This window comes from Delphinus delphis, chromosome 17 (genome assembly GCF_949987515.2).
Source record: "Delphinus delphis chromosome 17, mDelDel1.2, whole genome shotgun sequence".
NCBI classification, from domain to species: Eukaryota; Metazoa; Chordata; class Mammalia; order Artiodactyla; family Delphinidae; genus Delphinus; species Delphinus delphis.
Genome location: NC_082699.1, coordinates 70,077,111 through 70,093,726, shown reverse-complemented (window position 1 = coordinate 70,093,726; position 16,616 = coordinate 70,077,111). Strand labels below are relative to the sequence as shown.

The 16,616-nt window shown below is 44.6% G+C and overlaps 1 protein-coding gene across 1 annotated transcript in view; it reads left to right on the top strand.

Annotated features, from left to right (window-relative positions):
- The window catches only part of ASAP1 (ArfGAP with SH3 domain, ankyrin repeat and PH domain 1), a 273,045-nt gene that overhangs the window by 221,178 nt on the left and 35,251 nt on the right, over positions 1–16,616 (top strand). The window contains exons 15-22 of the mRNA XM_059995202.1: positions 2,958–3,121; positions 4,518–4,651; positions 6,439–6,530; positions 11,922–12,108; positions 12,353–12,438; positions 13,517–13,632; positions 13,786–13,853; positions 15,155–15,262. Coding sequence (XP_059851185.1) covers positions 2,958–3,121; positions 4,518–4,651; positions 6,439–6,530; positions 11,922–12,108; positions 12,353–12,438; positions 13,517–13,632; positions 13,786–13,853; positions 15,155–15,262 — 955 coding nt within the window. The remainder of the gene's footprint in view (positions 1–2,957; positions 3,122–4,517; positions 4,652–6,438; positions 6,531–11,921; positions 12,109–12,352; positions 12,439–13,516; positions 13,633–13,785; positions 13,854–15,154; positions 15,263–16,616) is intronic.

Below are 16,616 nucleotides of genomic sequence, written 5' to 3'. Positions count from 1 at the left end.
CATCTCCGTCCTGTACAGTATACCTTTAAGTTTTCTTTTTTTTTTTTACTGAGAATCCTGGTGGTTATTTCTCGCCTCTGGGCCTTCACATGCGTCTCTCCTCTCTGTCTAGGGTGCTCAGTAAACTCAGGTGCCCCCTGCAAGGTTCTGCTCAAGCCACACCGCCCTGGGGGTTTTGCTCCCTCCCTCCTGCCCCGCACCCACTTCACACCCCTCTGGATCCCCTGGCTCAGCCCAAGCCCTCTGGAGACCTAGAGCTTCTTTTTTTATATCTTTTCTTTTTTTTTTTTTTTTTTTTGCGGTACGCGGGCCTCTCGCTGCTGTGGCCTCTCGCGTTGCGGAGCACAGGCTCCGGACGCGCAGGCTCAGCAGCCATGGCTCACGGGCCCAGCCGCTCCGTGGCATGTGGGATCCTCCCAGACCGGGGCACGAACTCGTGTCCCCTGCATCGGCAGGGGGACTCTCAACCACTGCGCCACCAGGGAAGCCCACCTAGAGCTTCTTGAGGACAAGGACTGTGCCTTCTTCATTTCCAATCCCATCATCTGCACTTGGGAGGGGTTTATTCAGTGTTCAAGTAATTCATACCTTTTGCCTTCTCTCTGGGTGCTGATGGTAGTGATGGGGGGGAGGACTTGGTTTTCATGAAGACGTCCTGGCATCCTGCACGGAAAGATGTTTATTTTCCTCCAAGTTACAGGGAGGAATTTTCACTGCCTCATTGAGTTGTTTTCTCATGTGAAAGTGTCCAGTGAATTGAACAGAGAAATCCTTTCTCATCGCACTGTGGAAGGAGGCAGGTACAACAGAAGAGCAGCTGCGTGTTTAAAGGCAGGCAGACTTGACTCTAGTCCAGAATCTGCCCGGTAGTGACTTTGTGACCTTGAAAAGATCGTCCCACCTCGGCCTTCTTGTCAGTAAGATGGGTTCTAGCCCTCGCTTGCAGGATTTTGAGACTAGAGGTCAAATGTGTAAAGCTTCTCATACAGTGCCCGTTGTTTTTGTTTTTACTCCTGTAAACTCAAAGTGACTTTTAAAGTATTAAAACACCGTTATGCACTATTTTGTTTCTTAATACTTTTTTTGTATGCCTGTTACTTTAAAATAATTTTAAAGTTTTTTGAAGAATTGTCAGAAATAGTTGCTTTAATTCTTGACCCTTTTGAAATGTAGCCATTTCACCAAATTTGAATTATTCCTCCAGAAAATGAATTGTCCTTTAAATATGTATTTTCAGATTATCATGGCAAACGTTTTTAATTTCTTTGTCAGGAGTTTTCAAATAAAGAGGCAAATGTGGCATAAGAGAAGGAACCCTGAAAAAAGGATGTTAACAGAACTGTTTCCTTTTCCCAGTCTGACACCAGTCCCACTCTAGGGCCTTGGGCAAGTCACTGAATCTCTCTAGGCTTCTGTTTCTTTAAAGCATTTTAAACCCTAACTCAGAGGCTTGTTGGAGGATTATATTTCAGAAATTGTAAGTATGTGGCACATAGTAGATACTGGTAATATCAGATAGCCAAAATCTCAGGATGCCGAAGGAAAGCAAAATAGAGGCTTCTGCAGTCAAGTGAAGACTCCAGCATCATCAGTGCTGCTGCTGTTAAGTGCACAGTGATCTGCCCTGTGGAACCCAGATTCTTGACTTGTTTTTAAGAGAACAATTTCTAGTTTATAACTTGAGACTAATGATAGAAGAAAATATTATTTAACTTAAAAGGTATTAAATGCCCACCCCATCCCCTCCATTCCTGAACAGTTGTTGGGTTTTCTGCTTCATAGCAGAAAAGCTAAGCTGTGCGATCTTTTTCCTCACAACAGTGAGGGTGAGCGCCACCTAGAGTCAAAGGTATGACTTGCAGTTCACCTATTCCAGGTATTAATACTCTGCTTTGGTTTTTAATCCTCATTGCTGTCTCTATTACTTATTCAAATGAAATGAAAAACATTTCTAAACCACTGTTTGTTCTCATTTTTTTGTTGATTTTCTTCTAAAAATGTTAATTTGGCTTTGGTTCCTCATTCCTGAAAGTAATACAACTCATTATAGATTCAAACAATTACAGAAAAATAGAGTCAAGCGTTCCATCTGTTTTTTTCTACAAAAAATCACTCAGAGACAACCGGTATTTTGGTGAGTTTCTTTCTATCCCTTTTTTCCCCAAACAAAATATATAATTCACAAATACATTTAAATTTGAGATTATGTCATATGACAGTTTTTTTCCTTTTTATTTCACGAAACATTATATTGTGATCATTTCCCCAAAGTCATCCAAAAATGAGTTGGAAACTTAAATTTCAATACCTGGTTAACTAGTCCACTTTGTGGTTATTTCAGGCTTTGCTAATCAACCCCTGTTATTGGGTATTTAGGTTGTTTTACGCATAGATTAGTAGCAAAGGGTTATTTTGTTGGGTACATATTGTGGTCATGCTGTACATATATTTTAATAGCCTGCACTTTTCATTTCATAAAATAAACATCATGTGTTTCCATTGTTAATGTACCTTTTTCATAAGCATGAATCTTCATGGAAAATGAAATACCCCTTCACTTTCACTTTTAAGTGCCCCCGCTGACATGGACTCCTAGGAAACAATGCCTTTTGCTAAACTCCCTTTCCTGCCTCCTATTCCTTTCTCACCTGTTCTTTCTCATCCTTGCACTAGGCTGGTCCCACTCTGAGTCCTCTTCGTTCTGACGTTCCCTTTATATTCTGTCTCCGTGGAAACGCAGGCGCCTATGTGTTCACGCAAGCCCTTGGTCATTGATACCCTCTCATCTGTTCCTCTCATCTCGCTAGCTCTCTCCTGTGTGTTGTTTTCCATTCTTTGTATTGCTATGGGGAGGTCTCTTTTGCCAGTTCTGCATGAAAACAGATTCTTTTGCAGGGGAAGGAGAATGCAATGGCCAACCAGGCTCTTATGTCTCCTCCTCCTGTTTCTGACAACAGGTGGATATCAGTGCTGACGAACAGCAAAGAAGAGGCCCTCACCATGGCCTTCCGTGGAGAGCAGAGCACGGGGGAGAACAGCCTGGAGGACCTGACGAAAGCCATCATTGAGGACGTCCAGCGGCTCCCAGGCAATGATGTCTGCTGCGACTGCGGCTCGTCAGGTATTTGCCCCCAGACTTGAGCCGCTTGTTAAACATCCCTTCTCTTCCTGTAGAATATAAATAAGCAGGTTATTAAAATGCCTTAATCTCCTTGTGGACACAGACACATGTATGCCCTAGAGGTGGGTGAATTGTCCCACCTCTGAGTGCTTTCACCCCTGCCGTTTGCTCTACCTGGGAAGCTCTCACCTGCTCTCCCTAAATGGCACCTGCCAAAATGCCACCTTTCCCGTAAGGTCCAGTTAAATGGACAGTAAGGGGAGAGCACTGGACACGGAGTCCATCATCTGGTTTGGAATCACCCGCCCGCTTCTCAGAGCCTGGACGACCTCATACTAAGTCCCTTTCCTATTCTGATCTTCAGTTTCCTCATCCTGAAGGTGGGGTAACAAACCTCAGCTGTTATGAGGGCGTAGTGAAATGGCGTATATGACATTGGCTGGCACGCGGTACCTTCCGTTCAGTAAAACCTCCCCAGCCTCTGTATCACACTGGTGTCCCCTTGCTCCAAATTTCTGTTCTCAAATGGCATCTGTGTTACTTAGGTATTGACAGTAGCTAACATTGATCGAATGCTTACGTTATAATAAGGATCGTGATATTTGTTTTGCTGGTCTTTACGTACTGAATCCTCACAGACTCTCTCTGAGCAAGATAACTAAAATTATCCCCATTTCACAGACGAGAAAACTGGGGGAATCAGAGAAGTTGATTGACTTGCCTGAGGTCACACATCTAGTAGTGGTCAGAATGTCGTGCAAACCTATCCTTAAGCATTATGATCTCCTTTTTAATTGTTTTACTAGTGCAGATGGGCTCCTGTGTACAACAGGCCATAAGCACCTCAGAGGCAAGTCTCACATCTTCTGCTTTTGTGTACGTGTGTGATAGTGACTGACACAGTGTCAGGGAATGGCAGAGGAGGCTCTGCTCTGGGGCCCTTGGGGGTTGTAGAAAAAGCTGTCTTATTACCAAGAGGTGCTTGTGCAGAAGCCATAACCAGGATGACAGGTTAAGTTGGGTTGTAGCGTGGAGGTTAACGATGGCTGTAGAACCCAGTCCCTTGTGAGCTGTACTTAGAAGGCCTTTAATCTATCACTGTCAGGATGTTTCCTCGGCCTCCTGGGCAAAGTCTTTCTCACATTTTCACAAAAATAAAGCACTGAATTTTATTTTCAATTCAGTATTGAAGGGATAGTTTTAAAATTTGTCTTAAAATTTGCTCTCTAACAAGCTATTAGTTTTTATAACAGCCCCTAGGCTAAACTGCAAGCATCCATTTCTTCCATTTGAATTTTTCCCTTATAGTTTTTAACAAATTTTACTACTGTTTTAGCTTCCTCTGTAGTTGGCACACTAAAAATTAGATATCTTGTCTTCAAAATCCTTTCCACAGAACCCACCTGGCTTTCAACCAACTTGGGGATTTTGACCTGCATAGAATGTTCCGGCATCCATAGAGAAATGGGGGTTCATATTTCCCGCATTCAGTCTTTGGAACTAGACAAATTAGGAACTTCTGAACTCTTGGTAAGTAGTGACCTGTCATGAATATATTTAGTATATTGCTTTGGGGGTTTTTGTTTCTGCTGAGTACAAAGAATTCTAGTTCCTGAATTTAGTGAATTTAAATAGGTATTTAAAATGTAAATTTTGTGGTATGTAACATTGACTGTTTCTACTTCCTGATTGAAGAACTGGCGAATCATACATTTCTATAATTAGCTCCACTGAATGGCTCTTTTCTTCTAGGATAGGCTTTTTCAAAGCTGCTTTTCTTCTTTTGGAATAGTTTTTATATGATTCACTGTCATAGCAGTAAAGGGAGTTAGATGTTGAACTCGCATGTTCACTTTATCTAGTGGCTTATGTTATTAAAGATAATGACCAAAGAGTTTTCCTCTATTTTTACTGTTTGTAAGTTTGTAAAAGTACACATGAATTGAGAGTGGCCTGTTAGCTACTGTCATAAACCAACCACTCCTTAACCCACAACTTCTTTAGGTAGTCAGGGAAAAAACTGTGTGCCGTTATGGTGTATAGCTCTATAATATGGAAAGGGGACCCTCATCAGGTCCAAGTTAAACTGGTCCCACAGTTCACCAAATGAAGGAAGGAAAGGCCTACTTATGGCATCTCCTATAATACCTTGTGGCCATCAGTCCTGTCTTGCATAACTGGAACGCTGGTGCCTGTGAGAGAGTCCTTCTACTAAGGGTGAAAGGGTTCGAAGTAAAGTAGGGCTTCTCCTCACACAGGAGGCTCTTGATCAGGACCTGAGTGTGCCTGGGACTCAAAAAATCTGAAAGCCTAGCTTATCACTAGCCTTGCCGGGAGCAAAGTACCCCAGAGTCAGGGCAGGTAGTCACCCAGCCAGCAGCCTTTGTCATCTGAGCACCCATTAAGCAATGGTGGTCTGTCTTGTGTTGCATGAGCCCCTTGATTTAGGAAGTATCCTCCTGATACACGGCTCCCTGTTCACTTCAGGGTCATCGAGAAAAGGCTCAGACCTAATACCTGAAACGTTCTTCTTTAGTATGAAAATGGTGTCAGTCCATCGTAAACACTTAACTATGTGATAAATCCAAGAGACCTGATCACATGAGTGTTTCCTAAACTTCACATCAATCCCCAAATTATCTCAATGACCAAAAGCCTTTCAGGACAAATTTTCTTGGAAGGGTCTTGAACCCAGAAGCAAAATGGTTCCTGGGACCTCTTCATTAATCGCCTGCAGCATCTTAATTGGTGCCCCCCAAATATAAAGGAATCCTGCAGCATCTTAATTGGTACCCCAAATATAAAGGAATCCTACATCCTTTTCTGTTCAATAACAGTAAATCTGCTTTATCTAGAAATGAGTTGTGATGGTAATTGAAAAGCTATTGCTGTCCATTAAGCATTTAACCTAGATTCATATTTGGAATCTGCTCTGTCTAATCTCATATAGTGTGTGCGTGTGTGTGTGTGTGTGTGTGTGTGTGTGTGTGTGTAGGACCACATCCTATTCTAGTCTAACGTTTATCACATTATGTTTGTGAAAATGATTAGTTTTCTTATCCATGGTTCCACTAGTCCATTAGCTCCTACAGCAGGGAACATGGTTTACCCATCTCTGTATTTCCGGTGCTCAGAAGTTCAGTGCCTGGCGCAGAGTACGTGCTCCGTAAGTTGTCTGTTGACCAGGTGGATGGGCAGTTTGTATTTTGAGTCAAATGAGGGAAAATACGTATTCAGAAATCTCAAAAGCAAATAATAGGAAACTTTTAAACTAGTAGTAAGGAGTTTGCTATATTGTGTTTTTGTTTATGTTACAGCTGGCCAAGAATGTAGGAAACAGTAGTTTTAATGATATTATGGAAGCAAATTTACCCAGCCCCTCACCAAAACCCACCCCTTCAAGTGATATGTAAGTACTTCTAATACAATGAATTCTTTATTGTTCTATAATTGTTCTTCTACTCTCCCCCAAACTTCTCAGTGGTTGTAGTATTTTTTTTCCCCAGAGGAAATTTCATTATGAGAAAAAAGCAGAGAAAAGTAAAGTGTCTGAGATATATTTCTGGAATGACCCGATTATTTTCATCATCACCTTTCCCTAGGTAGTTGCAGCTGCTCTGTGGAGGATAAATCTTCGTAAGGACAATTATCTCTTAATCTTCACATGTTGTGATAAATAAGAGACATACAAAAGCAACGGGAGATTCCTGTCAGATTGGCGAAAAGCCAAACGCTTAACAGCCCACTCAGGCAGACTGTGGGGAAGCAGACATCTCCTCTCCTGTGTTGTTGGTGGGAGTACAAATGGTACACTATCCATAGGGACAAATTAGCCATTTTCATCACGATTATAGATTTATTTATTACCCTGACGCAGCAACGGCACTTCTGGGAAGTTCTTCCTGTTCTGTAGTGGAAAAGGATCAGGAACAAAGCAAGTGTCTACCTGTAAATACAGGATGAAATATTCTGTGGTATGACCACACAGCGGAACCCCTTGCAGATGTAAAAAGGAATAGGAAGCTGCTTCTGTCTTGATCTGGGATGATCTCCAGGATGACTGTCAAGTGAAAACATCAGGTGCAGTGAGTGCAGTGTTCACGGCACGCTGCCTTTGGGGCAGGGAAGGGTGGAGGGCGTGGGAACAAGTGCACAGAGGCCCCTGCACCCCCGACCCAGGCACCCTGTCCAAACTCAGGAGCCAGATTTTGGGTACTTCTACTGATTAATCCCTCCCTGTGAACTCTCGCTACTCATCTTCTGGACTCAGACACCGAATAGATTTAGACAGTGAAGGACACACATAAACATATGTATTTATTTAAACTTGGGTTTGCTTGAAGAAACACTGACAGATACCCAGGAAACTAATAAAAGTGCTTCCTCCGGGGTGGGCGTAGGACCCCCTCAGTAAACACTTTCTGATATCATTTTTATTGTTGAGTCATGTGAATCTTTAAGCATATTCAAAAAGGTTTACATTGAATTTAAACTTTTAAATCCTGTGGATAACTAGGAGAAAAGAGACCTAATTCCGACTCGAGCGATCAGGGAAGCCTGTGTGAAGTGGACGCCAGCCTGAATGTTTTGGAGCCTCTCCTGGGTGGTTGGTTATTCAAGGCAAAGCACCTTATGGGGCACATTCGAGGAACGTGTTTTCTTCCTCCTGAAATCTCAAAATTCGATCTCCCAGAGGCCTCTTGGCATTTGTCTTTTCTTGAATTAGACAAATGCATATTGTACGTTTAGTCTGTGCCTCACGTTATGTCAGATGCTGGGGAAATGTCAAAACACAAACTAGATATAAACCCTGTGTTCGTGACACCTAGAGCCTAGCGAGGAAGCTAGGTGTTAACCAAGAAACTAAACAGTGAATCATTTAGTCGTAGTCGTGGTAAGTGTCACAGAAGAAAAGTTAGGGATGTTGGGGGCCTATATTGAATATAATATCCTAAGCTCATCTGGGGGAGCGTCTGGCTTAACAGCAACCTTCAAGCATCGTCCTAGAACAAACCCTGCTTGGATGTCTTTTTCACGCTAATGAGCTCAAATTACACTGAGAACTAGGGCTTTCCGAAGCTAGTTTGATCATAAAACAACTGCAGACAAATGTGATCCGTGGGTTACTTCACAGATGTGGTAACAGTGAGTGCTCGAGCACACACGGCCCAGTCTTGCCCACACCAGTGTTTTTGAAGTGTTTACATGACCCAGACCTCGAGGGCATTTCTTTAGGATAAATCTCATAACAACATGGGTTTTTGTTTCCTGCTTTTCACGTGGGAGACAGCGTCAGCGCTGCGCCCCGTCAGCTCTGTGGCCTCCGTCAGGCCCGCCCCTTCAAAGAGCTCATGATTCTCCAAATCTCTAACGTAGCCACTGTTGCCAGACTCCGGGAGTTCGGATCCACTTCCTAACCTGTGATCCTGGGCAAGTAGCTTTGACTGTCTGAGCCTCAGTTTCCTCACCTGCAAAGTGTGTCAACCCCCTAGGGCGTGGGGAGGACTAATGAGAAGAGCTTAGAGCAGCTGTGGGCATATAGTGAGTATTTACTGCTGCTGTCATCATTATTGTTGTTATTCTCTCATTTGGGCACAACCGAGAGGAATGGAGTGAATCTCCTGTAACATGATTAAATCACTCACATATTTAATTAAGCAACTTCTGTGTTCCAGGCACACTTTTAAGTGCTGAAGATACAGTCAGTAGTGAACAAGGCAGCTCCTGTCCTGCTTACATTCTCACTGGGGTGAGGAAAACACAGGGAATGAGAAAGTAAATAACCTAAGTTCACATGGTAGTTGGTGTCAGCAGGAAAACATAACAGGGTGAGGGGTTGACGTGTAGGGGGTCAGGGAGCATCTGAGGACCCGACATTTGAGTTGAGAACTAGAGGGTATGACGGACAGGTGTGAGCGAGCAGGCCAGGCAGGTGGACAGTAAGTGTTGCTGCCCTGAAGGGGAACAGGCTTGGCGTGTTCACGTGACAACAAGAAGGCAGGTGAGGCTGCAGGGCACTGAGCCAGGAGAGTGCTGGGAGATGCCACAGAGATGGGGCCAGACACGGAGGGTTCTGCAGGTCGTGGAATGGTTTCGGATATTATTATTCTAAGTGTGATCAGAAGTTGTCAAACAAAGGGAGTGACATGATAAGTTATGTTTTAAATGGATCCTTGTGGTTCAGTGATGCTCAACTGGGGCAGCTTTGCCCCCAGGGGACACTTGGCAGTGTCTGGACACATTACATCGTGACTTGGGCAGGTACTGCTGGCATCCAGAGGATAGAAGCCCGGGATGCTGCCGAACAGCCTACAAAGCATGGGGTTGCCGTCGTAACAAAGGGTTATCCAGGCAAAATGTCAGTAGGACGGAGGTTGAGAAACCCAGCTGTGGCTGATGAGTGAAGGACAGACTATAGGGGGTGGTGGGGACAGACTGAAGAGAAATTTATACCAGATCCACTGAGAAATAAAGATAAATTGGACTAAGGTGGTAGCGGCGGAGGTGGTGGAAAGTAGTTCGATTCAGTTCTCAATGTATTTTGAAGGGAGAACCACCGGGAGTTGCTCATCAGTTTAAATATGGGGTGTTTAAGGGAATTGTCCAGATGACGCCCACGGTTTTTGGCCTGAGCATCTAGGTGAATGGCCAGTACCGTTATCTGAGCCAGGGTAGGTAGGAAGGACCGGGTTTGGTGGGGGACAGAAGGAGAAAGTTGTCTTTCATCTAGAACTCTTGTCATCCAGACTTTCAGACAAGTCTGTTTCCCACTCTCCCTGGTGCCCCATGCCAGAAAGCCTTCCATTGCCGGGGGACTAAATGTGACTAGATAGAGATAACTCTGAGTACCCAGAAAGGGTTAAACACATCCTGCCGAGTGAGAGCTCAGACACTTGCTGTAGCCACAGAATTGCAGAGCCAGGGCTGGAGGTGGTCCTCTAGGTGACCTGGGGCCAATACCTCAGTGCCCTCTGCATCTTCTCTGCTGGATTATCAGGTAGCATCTGCGTGATGCTTCCAGCCACAGGAGCCCGCCTGCAGAGCTCGCTGCAGTTTAGGTCTCCCTCCCTGCCAGGGATCCTAGCCCTACCCGCCTTGGATAAGAGTAGAAAGGAAGCTTAGAAGTGAACCCATAGCCGTGCATCATTCTTTGTTCCATACCTCGAAGGTAGTAAGTAAGGCAGGTATGATTGCTAATACTTCACAGGTGAGGAAACTGAGGCAGAGCGAGAACTTGATTTACCCAGGGTCACGGAGGTAGCAAGTGGTATCAGACTTGCATTAAGCCATCTAGTTCTTAAGTCTGGTGTGTTCCATCCACCACACAGTGGCTGCCTTTCAAACTTGATGTAAGTCACACACAGCAAGTCTCAGAAGCCAGGCTTAGGCCGTCCTCTCAGGTATCTGGAAGTCTTCCAATTCATCAGGTTATGGCCATTCTAGGAGGACTCTGACCTAAGCATAAAGGACACTCTTGAGTGTACCATCTTGGTTCCCGGAGCAGAATCTGCAACTCACCAAAGGCTCTGTGCCACCGTCAACCAGCCCAACTCTCTGCTGCCAACCCAGAATGAAAGAAAAAAGCATCAGCGCTATTTTAAACAGTGTTTCCAGGCTGTGGGATGTGGGAAACAGTAACAGCTACCACACATGGAGTGACTATCTCTGAGCAAGAAATTTTGTGTCCCGTGAATTAGAGCCCTCCTGGAAAGAGGAAAGCGCCTATTAGCGGCTGTATATTCTTTAATTCAAAATATACCAATGAGTTATGGTCCCCAGTTTCAAATGAAAAAAAAAAATACTGAAGGTCATAAAGATTAAGTAGTTTACCTAACGTTGCACAGCTGCTTTGCTGTAGGACTAGGATTTGAACCCAAAATCCATTCATTGTCTTTTTATTAATTGGCTCATGTAACGGGTGAGTTCGGGTACAGCTGGACCCAGGATGTCAGACAGTATCATCTGGACCTTAGCTCACTCTCCTGACTCTTGTCTCTCCTTTCCTCTGAGCCAGCGTCCATTTCAGCCTTTCCCCAAAGTTGACCATCAGGCCACTGAGGTCATAGGCTCACCCCTGCAGCTGGGAGGTGGGGTCAGAACCACTTGAACTGAAGTGGAGAGGGGGTAGGTCCTGAAGAGAAGGAGAAATGCACCAGGCCCACTTGGGCTTTGGGCATGTCATCCACGGCAGGAAAGACCACCGTCTGTGTCCTTCTGGACCTTCAACGACAGCTGTGCTGAGCCTCAGTTTCCTGTCAGTGTCTTCATTCTGTCTTTGCTAGAATAAACTTGGTCTAAACCTGTTTGCTAGAACGTTGAAGGGAAGTGTATCTTAATTAAAATAACTCTTCTTAGGACTTCCCTGGTGGCGCAGTGGTTAATAATCTGCCTGCCAGTTCAGGGGACACGGGTTCGAGTCCTGGTCCGGGAAGATCCCACATGCCGCGGAGCAACTTAAGCCCGTGCACCACAACTACTGAGCCTGTGCTCTAGCGCCCACAAGCCACAACTGCTGAGCCCGCGTGCCACAACTAGTGAAGCCCGCACGCCTAGAGCCCGTGCTCCGCAGCAAGAGAAGCCACTGCAACGAGAAGCCCGTGCACCACAACGAAGAGTAGCCCCTGCTCGCCACAACTAGAGAAAGCCCGCACACAGCAACAAAGACCCAACGCAGCCAAAAATAAATAAATAAATAACATAAAATGACTCTTCTCGGAGAGAACTGTTTGTCAGAAAATGTAAATCTTTCTTAGCTCTTGGGAAATAAAGTCTTAGTTCATTTTGCTTTGCTCTATTTTAGGACTGTACGGAAGGAATATATCACTGCAAAGTATGTAGATCATAGATTTTCACGGAAGACCTGTTCATCTTCGTCAGCTAAACTGAACGAATTGCTTGAGGCCATCAAATCCGGGGATTTACTTGCACTAATTCAAGTCTATGCAGAGGGGGTAGAGCTAATGGAACCGCTGCTGGAACCCGGACAGGTACAGCTTCACTGAAATCAGGATGAAGAGGGACGTGGGAAATCAGTTTAAAAGATGACACGTTTTATTGTAACACCACAGAATGAGACTGTTATACATTAAGTGATCGTGTCTGAATCCGGACAATTTGAGAGTGAAAGGGGCTGCTATTAATAATTACTTTGGGGCAGCTGACTTAAACGAAGCCTGTCTAGGCAAACTAGGACCTCTGACCACCCTATTTATACTTCTCCTTTCCTTTCAGGAGCTCGGGGAGACAGCCCTTCATCTTGCAGTCCGAACTGCAGACCAGACATCTCTCCACTTGGTTGACTTCCTTGTACAAAACTGGTACGGTTTTTGTTTTCTCTGGATATGCCTTGTGAGTTAACGTGAACCAGCCCTATTGGCGGCCTACCTCAGGGCTCAGCAAAGAGCCAGACCCTGTTACAGGCTTTGCGGGCCATGAGGTGTCTGTCACAGCCATTCAGCATTGTCATCATAGTGTGAAACTGCCACAATCAGTATGTAAACAAGTGAGCATGGCCATGTTCCAGTAAGGCTGTATTTACAAAAACAAGCAGGGGGCCAGATATGGCCTGTGGGCTGTAGTTTGCCAACCCTTGGCCTACATAAATGTAAAATCCTATCTCTGGGTCCAAAACCTGCTGCATTAAGGGAGGTTGAAAGAGAGGACACTTAACAGCACAAGGTAACAGGTCTGTGAGTTTTCATTGTTTATAAGTTCATGGTAAGAGATCAGTATGTGTGGCTGACCCAATTGCTAATTCAAGTTTAGGATATACTAATAGGAGAGTAATACTGAACACAGCAGGTTTAGACTTGCTGGATTCTTTGTTGGGTAGTTCTGTAAGCTACAGATTAGGAGGAGGAACTAGAGCTCATCCAAAGGAGAGCGATTAAAATAGTGAGGGGATTTGAACTCACATACGATACGGTGCCTGGACACAAGCCAGATTGTGCAAACGCCCAGCCTCTTCCATAGAGGTGGTTCTGCGTAGTGGTTAAGACCATTGGCTCCAGAGACACACTGCCTGTGTTCAAATCCCTGCTCCATCATCTGTGTCTCGATAATCTCGCAAACAAGCACTTCATCCTCTCTGTTTTCATCTAAAAAATAAGGGTTATAGTATACCTACCCCATCAGGTGGTTGTGAAGACTAAATGAGCTAATACACGTAGGAGACGTGTGTCTGTCCCGTACACAGTAGGCACTCAATAAATGCTGGCTGTTATTGTCATTATGTTGCTTATAAATGGAAGTGTCATGTTAGAAACATCATCATCTTCCCTGCTTATAAGAAGTAGGTCGCAAATTTGACTCAGTTGTTAGCATGGGAAAAAGTGGTTCATCTGTAGTTTTAAGTTATAGAGCAAGTCATTTTTTTCTGATGCTTTCATTTTTCAGTGGGAACCTGGATAAGCAGACGGCCCTGGGGAACACGGCTCTGCACTACTGTAGCATGTATGGTAAACCTGAGTGTTTGAAGCTGCTTCTCAGGAGCAAGCCCACCGTGGATGTCGGTAAGTGTGGCCAAGCGTCTCTTAATAACTGCGGTGAGAGCGTTCAGTTGGCTGAAACCTAGACATGCCTGTTCCATTGTCATCTGTGTATTGTTCTTTGCCTTTTCAAGATGTATCTTAGATAATCATGCAACTGTATTCCACCTGTTTTAGCTAACCAGGCTGGAGAGACTGCCCTGGACATAGCAAAGAGACTGAAGGCCACCCAGTGTGAAGATCTGGTAAGCGGAGTGGGACAGGGGTGAGCCCAACTGCCCTGAAAGGGTGTTCTCTGAAACACGACTGGAGTGAGAGAAGCAGATTCTTTCTCTCTCTCTTTTTTTTTTTTTTGAACATTGGCTAAAGCAATCTAGATAAGCACTCAGGCTACATTTGAAAAAATGGTAAAATGATAAATTTGTCATCCATGTCTTTTGAGTACAGTTCTGGTGTAGCAGCTAAAAGGCATTTGAGAGGTCTTATTACCAGACAAACTGCTTTTTTTTTTTTTTTTTTTTTGGCCGTGCCACACGGCAGGCGGGGGCAGGATCTTACTTCCCTGACCAGGGATCGAACCTGAGCCCCCGGCACTGGAAGCACAGAGTCTTAGCCACTCGACCACCAGGGAAGTCCCAAGGTGCTGCTTTTTTTTGTTTGCCAGACAGTAGTCTTTCTCTGTAGCTTAACAGTAAAGAATTATTTGGGGAATTCCCTGGCGGTCCAGTGGGTAGAACTCTGCAGTTCCTGGGTTCAATCCCTGGAACTAAGGTCAGGGAACTAAGATCCTGCAAGCCGTGTGGTGCAGCCAAAAAACAAAAATAATTTTTTTTGGAAAGAATTACTTGGGAAGCCGGTTCCAAAAACTGGGCAAGCAAAGTTCAGAGTGTAATGGTTTTCAGAATGTCCAGTGCCCTCCCTCCCCTCCCCCGCATCCTGTGTACACACTCACCTCCAGTCCCACTAGTTCTTGCTTATACCTCTGGGCCTTTGCGTAGAGCATGATTCTCTTAACCACAGGGAAGGATAAGATAGAAAAGATAAGTTACATTCCCTTGAGTTCCTGCTAAGTGCCAAGTACCCACCCAGGCCCAGCAGTTGTACGTCTTTATTTTTACAAGAATGCTTTAGGGACGTTGGAGTTACCCTTGCCCCATTTTATGACTAAGAAAGTGGGCCATGGGTGGAACCAGGACTGTCTGAGTTTAAAGGCCTACCGGCCTACCTGTCGCACTTCAGTGACTCTGATTTTGCCTTCCAGCGGGAATTTGCAGTTTTGAGGCTCATTTTAATAATATTGAGAAAGCTTTTAATTTTGGAGAGAAGTCACGTTACCAGAATTAAAAAGGCTCCACCCGTAATTCTTTGCAATTCCTCTTCAGTCTGTCCTGTGGCAGTCCCGTTTGTATAATCAGAGTTTTGCCTGCAGTGCAGCTACTGGTGATGAATCCGAAACCAGGAATGAGGTGGGATTTGCTCAGTGTTTATATAATGTCCGGGTGCCTGGCAATGAAATTACAGCGGTTACACCTGCTGTTACTTTCAGCTTTCCCAGGCTAAATCTGGAAAGTTCAATCCACATGTCCACGTAGAATATGAGTGGAATCTTCGACAGGAGGAGATGGATGAAAGCGATGATGATCTGGATGACAAAGTGAGTGTACGTGGTGCCTCTGATTCCTTAGCCCTTCTCCCAGGTTTTCTCCACTATACAGATAAGACCCATTCTTTGTGAGATTGATTTTGGTCTTACGACCTGATTCACCAGGGCCATTTTCTTTGTTTAGTCTCTGATCCTTGTTGAGTGCCACTTAATAGCTGTATTGGTCAGGGTTCTCCAGAGAAACAACCAGTAGGGGTGGGTGGGTGGGTGGTGTGTGTGGGGTTGCGTGGGGTGTGTGTGTGTGGTGTAGAGATGGAGAGAAATTCATTTTAAGGAGTTGGCTCACATGCCTGGGGCGGGCCCGGCCAGAATCCCCAGGGCAAGCCAGTAGGCTGGGGACTCCACAGGAGCTGAGGGTGCAGTCCTGAGTTTTCAGGCAGAAAGCCTTCTTCCTTTGGGGATCCTTAGTCTTTCCTCTTAAGCCCTTTGACTGCCTTAAGCCCTTTGACTCCCTGTTACTCAAAATCTAACCTAAATGTGAACCACATATAAAAAATACCTTCACAGCAACATCTAGACTGGTGTTTGACCAGTCACCTGTGCACCATAGCCTTAGCCAAGTCAACACGTAAAATTAGTCATCAAAACAGCTAATTAATAAATAACAAGTTGTCACTGATTGAGTGTTTAAATATGAACTAGGTGGCAGCGAGCACGTGTCACCTCAGGTCATCTCTATCAAAAGCCCATTGGGGTGTTGTCATTGTCCCACTTTACAGAGGAGAAGACTGACAGGGAAATCACGTGGTGTATCTAAAGTCTCACAGCGAGTAAAGACAGTCTCAGGGATTAAACCCAGTTCTGTGTGACTTTATCATAGATAGCTCTGAATTACCTCTGAAGGTTCATTTGTACCCTTTTTTTAGATTCCACATATAAGTGATATCATATGATATTTGTCTTTCTGTGTCTGACTCACTTAGTGTGATAATCTCTAGGTCCATCCATGTTGCTGCAAATGGCATTATTTTGTTCTTTTTTATGGCTGAGTAATATTCCATCGTATATATGTCCCACATCTTATTTATCCATTCCTCTGTCAGTGAACGTTTAGGTTGCTTCCATGACCTGGCTGTTCTAAATAGTGCTGCAGTAGACATTGAGGTGTGCATGTATCATTTTGAATTACGGTTTTCTCTGGGTATATGCCCGGTAGTGGGATTGCTGGGTCCTATGGTAGTTCTATTTTAGGTTTTCTAAGGAAACTCCGTACTGTTCTCCATAGTGGCTGTACCAATTTACATTAGTGTAGGAGGGTTCCCTTTTCTCCACACCCTCTCCAGCATTTAGTGTTTGTGGATTTTTTGATGATGGCCATTCTGACCGGTATGAGGTGATACCTCGT